The sequence below is a fragment of the Eubalaena glacialis genome, chromosome 12, assembly GCF_028564815.1.
Source record: "Eubalaena glacialis isolate mEubGla1 chromosome 12, mEubGla1.1.hap2.+ XY, whole genome shotgun sequence".
Classification (NCBI taxonomy): domain Eukaryota; kingdom Metazoa; phylum Chordata; class Mammalia; order Artiodactyla; family Balaenidae; genus Eubalaena; species Eubalaena glacialis.
Window position 1 is genome coordinate 52,312,335 of NC_083727.1, and position 15,259 is coordinate 52,327,593.

The following is a 15,259-nucleotide window of genomic DNA, read 5'->3' on the forward strand; positions in this document are numbered from 1 at the left end:
TTAAAAATAAATGTCTGCAAACTGAACAAATCAAATGACAGTCGTTCTTGCTTGGGTCAAGAGTTTATATGAATGTTATTATTTTTTTCCTCTAACTTTATTTTTTCTAATTAAAAAAAGTAACTGTGTATTAACTTTGTAATAAAGAAAATTCTTAAATTTAAATTTCCTTGGAGAAAAAGGCCATGAAATGCAGTGAAGTTGTATTTTCTGCTTTGGAATGTATATAATCTTAACATTTTTCTAAAAGTTTTTGGATTTTGTTTTGGTAAACATGCTAATAATTTTCCTTTTACGTAAAGTTATATGACTTCGGGATTTATTTTCTTTCTCTCTCTTTTTAAATTCAGTACAAAATTAAGACTATCCAGGATTTGGTGAGTTTAAAAGAATCAGATCGTCACAATCTATTGCACTTCCTTGAAGATGAAAAGTATGAAGAGGTTATGGCTGTCCTTGGGAGTTTCCCATTTGTGACCATGGACATAAAATCACAGGGTAAATGGGAGGTTTCCCATTGCTTCCCTTTTGATAGATTGGCTTTTGTTAATTTGGCTCAAGGTCCTCAAAACACTTCATTTAATAACTTTTAATTAGACTTTGCAGAACTGTAGTTTACCTGTCAGATTTGCTGTGATGGAGGATGTTGTATACTTACTAGTTTTGAGAACCCTACTTTTATTATCCTCCTAATGGGCTTAGGTTTGAGGATGCTTCTGTTCTGTAGTTCAGCTTTCAAGAAGATCTTAACATTTCAAAGAATGAAAGAGATTTCTAGATGTAATGAAGGATATTTGAAATATATCTATTGTTAGTATAAGATATCTGCTTAGTTCTAAAATTAATTTTTAAAAAACCTAACTTGTTTATATTAATTAAATCTTGAAAATCACCATGCTCTGTGGCACATTTCATGTGTTTTTCTTGACTGACTTCTGTCTTTATGTCTGCTTGGAGTGAAAAAAAAATAGAGATTATTTTTCTACCTACATAATTGTCCTGTGAGTTCCCATTTTAGAGCTGAATATAGTATCTTAGAATGGTGACAGAATTAGAGATTATTCTGCTCCATTCCTTCATTGTGACATTGTTCTGAGCTTTGACATTTACTAAGTTGCCATTGTGAAAACATTCTTGTGGGACCAAGAATACAAGGATGTGTTAGGAATGGTCTCTGTTTTTAAAGGGCTTGTAGTTCAGTTTTCTTATTATTAGACTTCTGGGGATGTGTGTAACAAATGTGGCTTTTTTTTGTTTTTCTTGTTTTTTTAATTTATTTATTTATGGCTGTGTTGGGTCTTCGTTTCTGTGCGAGGGCTTTCTCTAGTTGCGGCAAGTGGGGGCCACTCTTCATCGCGGTGTGCGAGCCTCTCATTATCGCGGCCTCTCTTGTTGCGGAGCACAGGCTCCAGATGCGCAGGCTCAGTAATTGTGGCTCACGGGCCTAGTTGCTCTGCGGCATGTGGGATCCTCCCAGACCAGGGCTCGAACCCGTGTCCCCTGCATTGGCAGGCAGATTCTCAACCACTGCGCCACCAGGGAAGCCCACAAATGTGGTTTTAAAAAATTAAACAATTGCAAAAACATTGCAAAAAAATGTTTTTAAAGTGTTTTTTAATATAAACAATATTTTCAAGTTCTTGCCTTAAAATATCTTTACTGTTGCTCAGAATACTAGTTTTAATTATTTTATTCTTACAGGCACGCATTTTTTCATATAGGTAAGATCTTGTGAGTATAAAGTTTGCACAATTTAATAGAGTGACAGAATCCTATTTTTATATCACTGTGAGAGAAAGCTGTTGTAGTCCTAACATTATACTCTGTTTTAAAAGACTTGGGTTTGAAACTTGGCATTGTCGATATAGCCATTTTGTGACCTTGGGCATTTTACTTTATTTCTGAACCTCAGTATCTTCTTTAAAGAAATAATAATAATGCGTCATAGAGCTGATTTAAGGATTAAATGAGTACATTGTTGAAGGCATCTACTAGAGAGCTTTTTAAAGAGTAGATAGTCAATAAATTATTTTTTATTTAGTAGGTTTAAAACTCTGTATGTTTGAAATACTGAAATACCAGATTGATTTGAATAAGTTAAGTTTTGCTGTTTGCCTTGACATAGAGCTTGATTTTTATTTATTTATTTTCCTTTTATCTTATAGTATTGGATGATGAAGATAGCAACAACATCACAGTAGGATCCTTAGTTACAGTGTTGGTTAAATTGACAAGGCAAACAATGGCAGTAAGTAGTCTGTTTGTATTTTTATGCTTTAAGAGTTACGTGTTAAGGTTTTTATATTCTTTCATTCTAAGTTATACATTCTCAGAGTCAAAACTATTGTAGATTTTTTTTTAAATTAATTAATTAATTTTTTTATTGTAGATTTGAAAATCTAATTTTGCAGGTTCTGTTAGCTGTTTTGGAATTTTAAATTAATTTTTATAGTTTTCACATTAGTTTTTCACACACACACAAAGTTGAAAAATACTTTAATTCTTCCTGTGATGATTTGTTAATTCCCTATAAAACATTGTAATTACAAGGTAGTGTGGGTATCTTAAACTGTAAAGTGTTATACAGAGATTAATTATTGATTATTGTTGAGAATTTCATTACCTACTTTTTTTTTGAATTTTTGAATTTTATTTTATTTTTTTATACAGCAGGTTCTTATTAGTTATCTGTTCTATACATATTAGCGTATATATGTCAATCCCGATCTCCCAATTCATCCCACCACCACCAGCACCCCACCACCCCCCCTGCCACTTTCCCCACCTTGGTGTCCATACGTTTGTTCTCTACATCTGTGTGTCTATTTCTACCCTGCAAACCAGTTCATCTGTACCATTTTTCTAGGTTCCGCATATATGCGTTAATATACGATATTTGTTTTTCTCTTTCTGACTTACTTCACTCTGTATGACAGTCTCTAGGTCCATCCATGTCTCAACAAATGACCCAATTTCGTTCCTTTTTATGGCTGAGTAATATTCCATTGTATATATGTACCACATCTTCTTTATCCATTCGTCTGTCAATGGGCATTTAGGTTGCTTCCATGACCTGGCTATTGTAAATAGTGCTGCAGTGAACATTGGGGTACATGTGTCTTTTTGAATTATGGTTTTCTCTGGGTATATGCCCAGCAGTGGGATTGCTGGGTCATCTGGTAATTCTATTTTTAGTTTTTTAAGGAACCTCCATACTGTCGTCCATAGTGGTTGTATCAATTTACACTCCCACCAAGAGTGCAGGAGGGTACCCTTTTCTCCACACCCTCTCCAGCATTTGTTGTTTGTAGATTTTCTGATGATGCCCATTCTTACTGCTGTGAGGTAATACCTCACTGTAGTTTTGATTTGCATTTCTTTAATGATGTTGAGCATCTTTTCATGTGCTTCTTGGCCATCTGTATATCTTCTTTGGAGAAATGTCTATTTAGGTCTTCTGCCCATTTTTTGATTGGGTTGTTTGTTTTTTAATATTGAGCTGCATGAGTTGTTTATATATTTTGGAGATTAATCCTTTGTCCGTTGATTCATTTGCAAATATTTTCTCCCATTCTGAGGGTTGTCTTTTCGTCTTGTTTGTAGTTTCCTTTGCTTTGCAAAAGCTTTTAAGTTTCATTAGGTCCCATTTGTTTATTTTTGTTTTTATTTCCATTACTCTAGGAGGTGGATCAAAAAAGATCTTGCTGTGATTTATGTCAAAGAGTGTTCTTCCTATGTTTTCCTCTAAGAGTTTTATAGTGTCCAGTCTTACATTTAGGTCTCGAATCCATTTTGAGTTTATTTTTGTGTATGGTGTTAGGGAGTGTTCTAATTTCATTCTTTTACATGTAGCTGTCCAGTTTTCCCAGCACCACTTATTGAAGAGACTGTCTTTTCTCCATTGTATATCCTTGCCTCCTTTGTCATAGATTAGTTGACTATAGGTGTGTGGGTTTATCTCTGGGCTTTCTATCCTGTTCCAGTGATCTATATTTCTGTTTTTGTGCCAGTACCATATTGTCTTGATTACTGTAGCTTTGTAGTATAGTCTGAAGTCAGGGAGTCTGATTCCTCCAGCTCCGTTTTTTTCCCTCAAGACTGCTCTGGCTATTTGGGGTCTTTTGTGTCTCCATACAAATTTTAAGATTTTTTGTTCTAGTTCTGTAAAAAATGCCACTGGTAATGTGATAGGGATTACATTGAATCTGTAGATTGCTTTGGGTAGTATAGTCATTTTCACAATATTGATTCTTCCAGTCCAGGAACATGGTATCTCTCTCCATCTGTTTGTGTCATCTTTGATTTCATTCATCAGTGTCTTATAGTTTTCTGAGTACAGGTACAGGTCTTTTGTCTCCCTAGGTAGGTTTATTCCTAGGTATTTTATTCTTTTTGTTGCAGTGGTGAATGGGATTGTTTCCTTAATTTCTCTCTTTCTGATCTTTTGTTGTTAGTGTATAGGAATGCAAGAGATTTCTGGGCATTAATTTTGTATCCTGCAACTTTCCAAATTCATTGATTAGCTCTAATAGTTTTCTGGTGGCATCTTTAGGATTCTCTATGTATAGTATCATGTCATCTGCAAATAGTGACAGTTTTACTTCTTCTTTTCCAATTTGTATTCCTTTTATTTCTTTTTCTTCTCTGATTGCCGTGGCTAGGACTTCCAAAACTATGTTGAATAATAGTGGTGAGAGTGGACATCCTTGTTTTGTTTGTGATCTTAGAGGAAATGCTTTTCAGTTTTTCACCATTGAGGATGATGTTTGCTGTGGGTTTGTCATATATGGCCTTTATTACGTTGAGGTAGGTTCCCTCTGTGCCCACTTTCTGGAGAGTTTTTATCATAAATGGGTGTTGAATTTTGTCAAAAGCTTTTTCTGCATCTATTGAGATGATCATATGGTTTTAATTCTTCAGTTTATTAATATGATGTATCACATTGATTAATTTGCATATATTGAAGAATCCTTGCATCTCTGCGATAAATCCCACTTGATCATGGTGTATGTTCCTTTTAATGTGTTGTTGGATTCTGTTTGCTAGTATTTTGTTGAGGATTTTTGCATCTATATTCATCAGTGATATTGGTCTGTAATTTTCTTTTTTTGTAGTATCTTTGTCTGGTGTTGGTATCAGGGTGATGGTGGCCTCATAGAATGAGTTTTATTGTCTTCCTTCCTCTGCAATTTTTTGGAAGAGTTTGAGAAGGATGTGTGTTAGCTCTTCTCTAAATGTTTAATAGAATTCACCTGTGAAGCCATCTGGTCCTGGACTTTTGTTTGTTGGAAGAGTTTTAATCACAGTTTCAATTTCATTACTTATGATTGGTCTGTTCATATTTTCTATATCTTCCTGGTTCAGTCTTGGAAGATTATACCTTTCTAAGAATTTGTCCATTTCTTCCAGGTTGTCCATTTTATTGGCATTGAGTTGCTTGTAGTAGTCTCTTTTAATGCTTTATATTTCTGTGGTGTCTGTTGTAACTTCTCCTTTTTCATTTTTAATTTTATTAATTTGAGTCCTCTCCCTCTTTTTCTTGATGAGTCTGGCTAAAGGTTTATCAGTTTTGTTTATCTTCTCAAAGAACCAGCTTTTAGTTTTATTGATCTTTACTATTGTTTTCTTTGTTTCTATTTCATTTATTTCTGCTCTGATCTTTATGATTTCTTTCCTTCTACTAACTTTGGGTTTTCTTTGTTCTTCTTTCTCTAGTTCCTTTAGGTGTAAGGTTAGATCGTTTATTTGAGATTTTTCTTGTTTCTTTAGGTAGGCTTGTCTTGCTATAAACTTCCTTCTTAGAACTGCTTTTGCTGCATCCCATAGGTTTTGGATCATCGTGTTTTCATTGTCATTTGTCTCTAGGTATTTTTTGATTTCCTCTTTGATTTCTTCAGTGATCTCTTGGTTATTTAGTAACGTATTGTTTAACCTCCATGTGTTTGTGTTTTTTACGTTTTTTTCCCTGTAATGGATTTCTAATCTCATAGCATTGTGGTCAGAAAAGATGCTTGATATGATTTCAGTTTTCTTAAATTTACTGAGGCTTGATTTATGACCCAAGATGTGACCCTAGATTTATGACCCAACATTCTCTATCCTGGAGAATGTTCCGTGTGCACTTGAGAAGAAAATGTAATCTGCTGTTTTTGGATGGAATGTCCTATAAATATCAATTAAATCTATCTGGTCTATTGTGTCATTTAAAGCTTGTGTTTCCTTATTAATTTTCTGTTTGGATGATCTGTCCATTGGTGTAAGTGAGGTGTTAAAGTCCCCCACTGTTACTGTGTTACTGTCGATTTCCTCTTTTATAGCTGTTAGCAGTTGCCTTATGTGTTGAGGTGCTCCTATGTTGGGTGCATATATAATTATAATTGTCCTATCTTCTTCTTGGATTGATCCCTTGATCATTATGTAGTGTCCTTCCTTGTCTCTTGTAACATTCTTTATTTTAAAGTCTATTTTATCTGATATGAGTATTGCTACTCCAGCTTTCTTTTGATTTCCATTTGCATGGAATATCTTTTTCCATCCCGTCACTTTCAGTCTGTATGTGTCCCTAGGTCTGAAGTGGGTCTCTTGTAGACAGCACATATATGAGTCCTGTTTTTGTATCCGTTCAGCGAGCCTATGTCTTTTGGTTGGAGCATTTAATCCATTCATGTTTAAGGTAATTATTCATATGTATGTTCCTATGACCATTTTCTTAATTGTTATGGGTTTGTTTTTGTAGGTCCTTTTCTTGTCTTGTGTTTCCCACTTAGAGAAGTTCCTTTAGCATTTGTTGTAGAGCTGGTTTGGTGGTGCTGAATTCTCTTAGCTTTTGCTTGTCTGTAAAGCTTTTGATTTCTCTGTCGAATCTGAATAAAATCATTGCTGGGTACAGTCATCTTGGTTGTAGGTTCTTCCCATTTATCACTTTAAATATATCATGGCACTCCCTTCTGGCTTGTAGAGTTTCTGCTGAGAAATCAGCTGTTACCCTTATGTGAGTTCCCTTGTATGTTATTTGTTATTTTTCCCTTGTTGCTTTCAGTAATTTTCCCTTGTCTTTAATTTTTGTCAATTTGATTACTTCGTGTCTCGGCATGTTTCTCCTTGGGTTTATCCTGCCTGGGACTCTCTGCGCTTCCTTGACTTGGGTGGCTATTACCTTTCTCACGTTAGGGAAATTTTCAACTGTAATCTCTTCAAATATTTTCTTGCATCCTTTCTCTCTCTCTTCTCCTTCTGGGACCCCTGTAATGCGAATGTTGTTGCATTTAATGTTGTCCCAGAGGTCACTTAGGCTGTCTTCATTCCTTTTCATTCTTTTTTCTTTATTCTGTTCTGCGGCAGTGAATTCCACCATTCTGTCTTCCAGGTCACTTATCCGTTCTTCTGCCTCAGTTATTCTGCTATTGATTCCTTCAAGTGTATTCTTCATTTTAATTATTGTATTGTTCATCTCTGTTTGTTTGTTCTTAATTCTTCTAGGTGTTTGTTCTTTAATTCTTCTAGGTCTTTGTTAAACTTTTCTTGCATCTTCTCGATCTTTGCCTCCATTCTTTTTCCAAGGTCCTGGATCATCTTCACTGTCATTATTCTGAATTCTTTTTCTGGAAGGTTGCCTATCTCCACTTTATTTAGTTGTTTTTCTGGGGTTTAATCTTGTTCCTTCATGTGGTACAAAGTCCTCTGCCTTTTCATTTTGTCTGTCCTACTGTGAATGTGGTTTTCCTTCCACAGGCTGCAGAATTGTAGTTCTTCTTGCTTCTGCTGTCTGCCCTCTACCTACTTCTTTTTAGTCAATTCTTGAGAATTTACTCCCTTTTATTTTTATTTTAAAACGTACAGTAAAATTAGCTTTTTTTCCTAATTATGTGAAAAATTCATGCTGTGTGGGGAAAAAAATTTAGGCAATGCAGAAAAGTATAGGAAGAAATTAAAATCACCTAAAATTCTACCACTCTGAGATCATCAGTTTTGAAGCTCATCCCTTTAGCTAGCCTAATGCATGAATACCCACAGAGTTAAATGATAGTTTTATCATGGATCCTTTATCTCACCCCTGCTCCCTCAGGAAACCTCCTTGTCAGACCCAGATGACCAGAATTCAGTCTTGTGTTAATCTTTTTGTATCTTTCTCCATGCTCGTGTTTACTATCTGGACCTTTTCAGTGCATATATGTACATGCATGTATATGTATACTGGTACTTTTTTCATTCTTTTTCATTAAATCCAGTCATAATGTATATGTTTCCTGCATCTTGTTTTTCTCAGTTTCTGTTACATATTTATATTACCTCCCAAGCCAAGTATAACTCCCAAGTTTCAACTATAGTCGTAACCCATTTTTGATAGACTGTAGTATTTCAGCTCAGTTTTATTCAGCCAGTGGTAGATTTTAGCCTATTCTACTCTGAGGTCTATTGGCATCTGTAGGAAACCTATGCTACCTTTAAAACCCATGTCTAAAACCTCTGGTAGGAAAAGCATATTTTGTAGTAGGACATATCAAATCAAAGATACTGTTTTATGGTAGCAAGTGGTAAGGAAGCATTTGTATCATGGACTCTGGATGAGACGTGCCTCCTGGGAGAAGAGGAAGCTCTAAGCCAGTGGTCAGGATTGGGTTTAGAATCTAGACTTACACTGCCCACAGGCTTTGAAATTCCCAGCCTGAGAAATGAGCACAAAATTGGCCTTGGGCTGTTGACACTTCTCATGTAATTAGTAAAAGAAAAAGAAAAAGTGCCCTGGAGGAAGGGAAAGAATCAAGTATTTATCTTTCAGTTCTTTCATCAGTTGTATCTCAGCATAATTAAGCATTAGAACTCAACTAATAAGTGAAGAAATGAAGCAGAGATGATAGAATTAGGCTAGAGGCTGGCAGACTTTTTCTATAAAGGTCCAGTTATTAAATAATATGTTCAGGACTTCCCTGGTGGTGCAGTGGTTAAGAATCCACCTGGTAATGCAGGGGAAATGGGTTCGAGCCCTGGTCCAGGAAAATCCCACATGCCGCGAAGCAAATAAGCCCGTGAACCACAACTACTGAAGCCTGCATGCCTAGAGCTCATGTTCCACAACAAGAGAAGCCACAGCAATGAGAACCCTGCGCACCGCAACAAAGAGTAGCCCCCACTCACCGCATCTAGAGAAAGCCTGCGCGTAGCAACGAAGACCCAACGCAGCCAAAAAGAAATTAATTAATTTTAAAAAATATTGATATGTTTGGTTTTTACAGGCCGTACGGTCTCTGTAGCAACTGCTGAACTCACAAATGGGCATAGTTGTGTTCTAATAAAACTTTGTTTAAAAAGCAGACAGTGAGCCATAGTTTGCTGACCGATGCATTAGGCCAACAGTTTGAGCCCAACAGTTGTTGTTTTCACTTGTTAGCTTTAATAATTCTAGGGAGTTTATGAAACACAACCCATATCACTTGTCGTCTTCTAGTATAGATTCTTGCTAAATTCTTACTGGATTTCAAATCCTAAATTTATAGCTTCTGTACTGATTCTAAATGGATTATTTGGTGGGTGGGTATGTCTTTAGGATATGAAGATTTGGTGTTCCACTTCTTTGTTATATCTAAGTTATATCAGTTATATCAGCAATATCACTTACAATCATAAATAAACTAATATTGATCTCGTGAAGTTTTAATGTTAGAGAATAATGTAATATGTTCAAATTCTCATAACTTTAAAATAGTCATGTCTGATTACTATTAGAATAAAAGTAAAAATTTAAATTATGAAATATGACTGACTTATAATGAGTTTACATATTTTAAGGCATTGCATTTATAAATTTAAGTAGAGTGTACTTCTCAAAATATATTCAAGACAGATGTGAGATATTTCAGAAGGTAACTTCTAAAGCGTCATTTAGTGATTGCTAAATTTGCACACATACATCATTTAGTAATTGCTTCAAGTCTCCTGTCTATCCATGGTTTTGTCCCCACCTCCTGCAGTTGTCAGCAGTTAAAAAACTTACTGATAATATATATTGAAAGATTGCTTTATTGGAAAGGTAAATATAGGTTGACAGACTTTATATTTTTCTTCTCACTACCTGTAGGAAGTATTTGAAAAGGAGCAGTCCATCTGTGCTGCAGAGGAACAGCCAGCAGAAGATGGGGTAAAAACTTCAGTTTTCCTATCTATCTTTCCTGGTGAAAGAACTGTTTTGTTTAGTTCTCTGATTGATTTATATTGCTGTGGGAGAGTAATTCACTTTACTACAACATTTATTAGTTTAGCCATTTCCATCTAAAATTTACTATGACTTCCAAATGAAACTAGTGCTACAACTTCTGAGTGTGCATGTGTGTTGTGATTTACAGCAGGGTGATACTAACAAGAACAGAACAAAAGGAGGATGGCAACAGAAGAGTAAAGGACCCAAGAAAACTGCTAAATCAAAAAAAAAGAAACCTTTAAAAAAAAAACCTACACCTGTGCCCTTATCACAACCAAAGCAACAGAAACAAAAGCAGGCTAATGGAGTCGTTGGGAGCGTAAGTTTATTATCTTATGTAAAGATTATTGTTATTATCATCTTTATTGAGGTCTAACATACACTAAAATGTTCAAATCTTATGTGTACAGCTCCTGAAGTTTTACAATTGTGTGTACCCATTATACCCAGATCAAGATATAAAACCTTACCAGCACCCTAAAAGGCTCTCTTGTACCTTTCTCAGTCAGTGACCCCTCCATCCACCCCCCACGGCCTTCCCCACTATTCTCACTGTTAGGACCATAGATTAGTTTTGCCTATTCTTAAAATTCCTATAAGTGGAATTGTTTGGCTGCTTTCATTCAACATAGTGTCTTTGACATTCATCTGTACAGTGTGTAGCAGCAGCTGTGTGTGTGTGTGTGTGTGTGTGAGAGAGAGAGAGAGAGAGAGATATTCCATTATATGAACATACCACAATTTATCTGTTCTGTGATTGGTGGACATTATGGGTTTTTCTGGTTTTTGCCTATTCTTAATAAAGGTGTTCTGCTTTTGTACATGTCATTTTGTGGACATTCATTTTTCTTGGGTATGTACCTAGCAGTGGAATTGCTGGGTCATAAAATAGGTGTATGTTTAACTTGTTGAAAGAGCCCATTTTCTAAAGTTTTACCATTTTTTGGTCCTACCAGCAAAATATGAGTCCTGTTCCACATCCTCACCAATACCTGGTTTTACCATTCTTTTTTATTTAAGCCACTGTGATGGATCTGTGGTGGTATCTGTGTGTGTGGGTGTGGGTGTGGGTGTGTGTGTGTGTTTTTCCTGTGTGTGGTTTTATTTATATTTACCTGATGACTAATGATTTTGAGCACCTTTTCAAGTACATACTGGCCATTTGGATATCCTCTTTTATTTTGGGGTTGTTTTTCTTCTTATGGATTTGTAGGATTCCTTTATGTATTCTGGATATGAGTCCCTTTTAGCTCTCTTAGTGGAGCTTTTGATCTTAATTTTAATAAAGTCTGTTTCATCAGTCTTTATGGTTAGTGCTTTCGTGTTCTGTTAGAGACATCTTTGCCTATCCCAAGGACACGAGGAACGGAAGATATTTTTGTTTTCTTCTATGAGTATTATTATTTTACTTGTTAAATTTAGCTCTGTGTTATATCTTAAATTTTTGTGAATAGTGTGAGATTGGGATTATAGACCACTTATTTTAGCACCATTTATTGGAAAGATCATTCTTTCCTCTCTGAATTGCAATAGTGATTTGTTGTAAAAAAGTTACCGTAAGTGTATATGCGCAAATCTGTTTATGGACTTTCTAGTCCATTGCACTGATTATTTGTCTCTTCTTGTGCCAGTACCACACTGTCTTAATTATTGTGGCTTTATTTTAAGTCTTAAAATATGGTCATGTAAGTCCTCAAACTCTTATTTTACTTCTTCAAAATTGTCTTGACTATTTTAGGTCCTTTGCATTTCCAGCTAAAATTTTAGAATAAGCTTGAGAATTTCCACCCAAAAAAAGCTGCTGGAATTTAGATTGGTATTGTGTTTACTCTGTGATTCAATATGGGAAGAATTCACAGGTTAACAGTATTGACTCTTTTTATTCATAATTATGCTTTATCTTTATTAACTGGATCTTTCTTAATTTTTCTTAGCAGTGTTTTGTGATTTCCATTGGCAGAGGATATGACACATCTTTCATTAGATTTACTCCTGTGTGTTTGATCCTTTCTAGTGCTATTGCAAATAACATTAAAAAAATTTCATTCTTCAGTGTTTATTGCTGGTGTATAGAAGTGTAGTTGCCTTCTAAATATTTACCTTATATCAAGGATTCTTGATGAATTGACAGTAATTCTAACTATTTGTAGGTATTTAAAGAAAAAGATTTTCTACATACACAATCATGCCATCTGGGAATAAAGACAGCTTTACTTTAATCTTTATGCGGTTTCTTCCTTTCTGCCTTACTGTACTGGCTAGAACTTTCAGTGTAATGTTGATTAGCAGTAGAAGTGAAGATGGCAGTCACCCTTTTCTTATTGTTGATCTCATGGAGAAAGCAAACATTATTTCACCACTAAGTATGAGGTTAGGTATAGGGTTTTTGTAGATATTCTTTATCAAGTTAAGGATGTGTTCCCTCCATTCCCAGTTTGGTTTTTTATCATGAGATGATTGTATGATATTTCTCCTTTCTGTTAATGTGACTAATTATACTGATGAATTAAAAAATTTTAAACTATCCTTGTATTCCTGGAACAAATCTCATTTGCTCATAACATAGTATTTTTTAAATATTTATCTGGATTTAGTAATATTTTGTTTAGGATTCCTGCATCTATTTTTATGAGAGAAAGTTGGTTTGTCATTCTTCTTTCTTGTAATATTCTTGCGAGGTTTTGGATCACGTTTATGCTGGCCTCATTAAACAAGTTAGGGATTATTCTCTCTTTCTTTTTCCTGGAAGGGTATATAAGATTGGGTTGTTTCTTATTTGAAAGAATTACCTAGAGAAGCCGTATGGGCTTGGAGTTTGAAAAAGGATTTAATTGTAGAGTCCATTTATTTAACATATTCCACTTTTTTTCTTATATCAGTTTTAGTAAATTGTGTTTTTCAAGGACTTTGTCCATTTCCTCTAAGTTGTCAAATTTATTGACAAAGTTATTCATAATATCCTTATTTTTAATGTCTTTTGGATCTGTAGTTATGTCTCTTTTATTCCTAATATTGGTAATCTGTATTGTCTCTTTTTTTCTTCGATCAGTCTTGCCTAATAAGATTTATCAATTTTATTAATCTTTTTAAAGAACCAATGTTTGGTTTTGTTTGGGTTTCCCTTTTGCATATCTGCTTTCTCTTTAATTGATTTCTGATCTGTATTATTCACTCCTACTTTATTTGCATTTAATTTGCTATTCTTTTTCTTGCTTCTTGAAACGGACTAGTAAGTATTTTGTCTGGGACAGTGACTTTCCTTACTGCATTATACTCCTTATTGAAGATGATATTAAATTCCCAAAGCAGTACTATAAACTTCTCATTTCTCCTTCTCAAATAAAATATATTGTATAATTGGTGTTTGTGAAAGATGAGCCATCTTAGCCATTGTGGTAGTATATTTTGCAAATAGAAATATTTTTGTTTTACAAACTCTGAAGACTGAATAAAATAACTGACAAAAAGACAAATAAGCCAAATGTTAAAAGTCTTCAGTCTGACTCCCACATATTTATACATAAAAATGTTTATAATTCTCTAAAATTCTGCATGAATAGTGAAATTGTAATCTTGAGCCCGTTTAATTTTAATGACAGTAAATTAGTTTCAGGGACTCAGAATGGTATATTCATTGAGATATTCAGAGCTTTTGTGGTTGCTTTTTCCTTTTAGGAAGCTGCAGTAAAGGAAGATGAAGAAGAAGTTTCTGACAAAGGCAGTGACTCTGAGGAAGAAGAAACCAATAGAGACTCTCAAAGTGAAAAAGATGATGGTAGTGACAGAGACTCTGATAGAGAGCAAGATGAAAAACAAAACAAGGATGATGAAGCAGTAAGACTTATAGGTTTAAATAATTGGAATTATACCTCTGATGATAGTTTTGGTTTCTGTTGTTGTTTTTCCTTTGCTTGCTTACTTTTTTTGCTTGTCTTAAGCAATACCAGTATATTTTATAATCTTATATTACTTTTACAGAATGTTTTTGAGGGATGGTAGTTGTAATTATAAAGAAAAATTATTTCTAACAAGATTGGAAATCCTCATTTTCTTAAATCTTAAATTGTTAGATGGGGTAGGACCTGGGTCTGAGGTGAAGTCAGTTTGTTCTCTTAAGGCAATTTTCTGTGTTATCTGGAAATATGAGTAAGGAAAGGTGGATTATGAAATAGGTAGCATTTACTTGGAAGAGGATCTCAAAAGTTCCAGGAAATGTTTAGGGTGAAGAAACATTACTGTGGGCTGTAATGTCAAGAAGTTGGTTAAGGTAAAAGCTAACATTTACGGAATGCCACCTCGTTTCAAGAGGTATATAAGACATTAAGGAAAGGGCTGTCACTAAGGAATTAAGATTGTGAGGGTAAAGGGAATAGAAAAAAAATCTCATGGCATGGCATTAAGTGGCACATGATTTATGAGAAGGCTGTAGAAAAGAATATTTGGTGGACAAATAACGGTCCTTAGAGGTTCACTGTAAACGAACTGTAACCTGATCAGCCATTTTCTTTATGTTTGTGGTGTTCTTGACTGGACCATTGATCTAAAACTAACCCTTGTGGTTTAGGAATTTAAAAGAGATTCCCTGAATAGCCTCTGAAGCAAAAGCAGAGGCCAAAAAAAGGAAAAAGTAAAAGGGCAAAGGATAAAGGTATATAGAAATAATGTACTTGCCCTTGGGAATGAATGGTGGGAGAAAAATAAGGATGACTGTTTTTAGCAGTTGCTGGCCCTTGAGTGTTTTTGTACTTTGAGAATTAAGTTGATTGCCAGGAAATTAAAACCTATCAAAGAAATTATTCCCCCACCCTTGTTTTGAGAAAGAGTTGACATAGTTCTTTCTGGCTGTATTAGGGTTAGTAGAAGTGACTAGGTTAGTAGGGTTTTGATAAACTAGTTTCTTCAGATGACCAAAAAATACATTCATTCAATTGACAAATAATTATACAAATAACAAATAATTACTCATTATCTGTCACACTGCAAGCGCGGTGTTAGATGATAGGAATGCAAAGCTAAATGTGCAATAGTTTCTGCCCTTGAATGATAGTAGCCTAATGGAGAAGG

General features: G+C 34.8%; 1 protein-coding gene across 1 annotated transcript in view; it reads left to right on the forward strand.

Annotated features, from left to right (window-relative positions):
- The window catches only part of SEC63 (SEC63 homolog, protein translocation regulator), a 68,809-nt gene that overhangs the window by 41,004 nt on the left and 12,546 nt on the right, over positions 1 to 15,259 (forward strand). Inside the window, exons 13-17 of the mRNA XM_061206759.1 lie at positions 351 to 498; positions 2,166 to 2,248; positions 10,076 to 10,135; positions 10,341 to 10,514; positions 13,871 to 14,029. Coding sequence (XP_061062742.1) covers positions 351 to 498; positions 2,166 to 2,248; positions 10,076 to 10,135; positions 10,341 to 10,514; positions 13,871 to 14,029 — 624 coding nt within the window. The remainder of the gene's footprint in view (positions 1 to 350; positions 499 to 2,165; positions 2,249 to 10,075; positions 10,136 to 10,340; positions 10,515 to 13,870; positions 14,030 to 15,259) is intronic.